Source organism: Aptenodytes forsteri, unplaced genomic scaffold (genome assembly GCF_000699145.1).
Source record: "Aptenodytes forsteri isolate BGI_AS27 unplaced genomic scaffold, ASM69914v1 Scaffold55, whole genome shotgun sequence".
NCBI classification, from domain to species: Eukaryota; Metazoa; Chordata; class Aves; order Sphenisciformes; family Spheniscidae; genus Aptenodytes; species Aptenodytes forsteri.
In genome coordinates this window covers 1931686-1932662 of record NW_008796063.1, presented here as the reverse complement: position 1 = coordinate 1932662, position 977 = coordinate 1931686, and the positions used below count along the sequence as shown (strand labels likewise).

The following is a 977-nucleotide window of genomic DNA, read 5'->3' as shown; positions in this document are numbered from 1 at the left end:
CGTTGTCTGGTCCTGGACATGCGTACCCATCGGACAGCCCTGCACACACACACACACACACACAAACCGGTGCACACCTGGATGCACACTCCCTCGCACATACAGACGTACACGCACCTGGTTACACATACACACACACACACACCCCCCCCCGACTGCTACATTCACCTCTGGCCATACACACGCCCCACACATATGGACTCGTATGCAGCTAGATGTACACACCAGCGCACAGACATGCCCATCCAGAGGCACCCCTCCACACACATACATACGGAGTTATACATGCACACACCCTCACGCGTAGATATACATCTAGATTTTCACACCTTCGCACGTATACACACCCATCAGATGCTCACACACACACACACATCTAGCGTGTACATACACAACTAGTTATAAACTCACAGCCCCTCACACAAACAGCTGCACACCTTAGATGCACACACCTACGTGGAGATACAGCTCTCCACACACACAGAGACACACGTGTCTAGAGGTACACACACATCCCTTCGTACACCCAGATACACACATCGGGGTAGGCACAAAAACATCCTTGCACATAGAGACACACACGTGCGGACACACAAGCATGTATAGGCACCCCCCCACAGATGCACACACATATAGAACCCCCGCACACGCATATAGGCAGACACATAGAAGTACACACGCACACACCCTCACAAACGTATAGACAAGAGCATCCTCACGCATATAGGTACAGACGGACGGACGGACACACGCGCGCGGACGGACGGACGGACAGACGGACGGACAGACAGACAGACACGCTCCCGGAGGCACACGCACCGTCTGCACGGAGGAGGGCGGGCGCTGTTCTCCGTGCGCATTGGCCGTCCGTGGGAGCGCTCCCCACTTTATATACCTGGAGACGGGGAGGGCCGAGGCAGCCTCATTTGCCTAAATGCAATTACCCCCGGTTTTATCGTCCCAGCCCCGTGACAGCC

General features: G+C 55.1%; 1 protein-coding gene across 1 annotated transcript in view; it reads right to left on the bottom strand.

Annotated features, from left to right (window-relative positions):
- Positions 1 to 860, bottom strand: part of TAC1 (tachykinin precursor 1) — a 6259-nt gene extending 5399 nt beyond the window's left edge. Inside the window, exon 1 of the mRNA XM_009286531.1 lies at positions 720 to 860. Within this exon, the coding sequence (XP_009284806.1) occupies positions 720 to 860 (141 nt within the window). The remainder of the gene's footprint in view (positions 1 to 719) is intronic.
- Between the last annotated feature and the right edge of the window lie 117 nt (positions 861 to 977).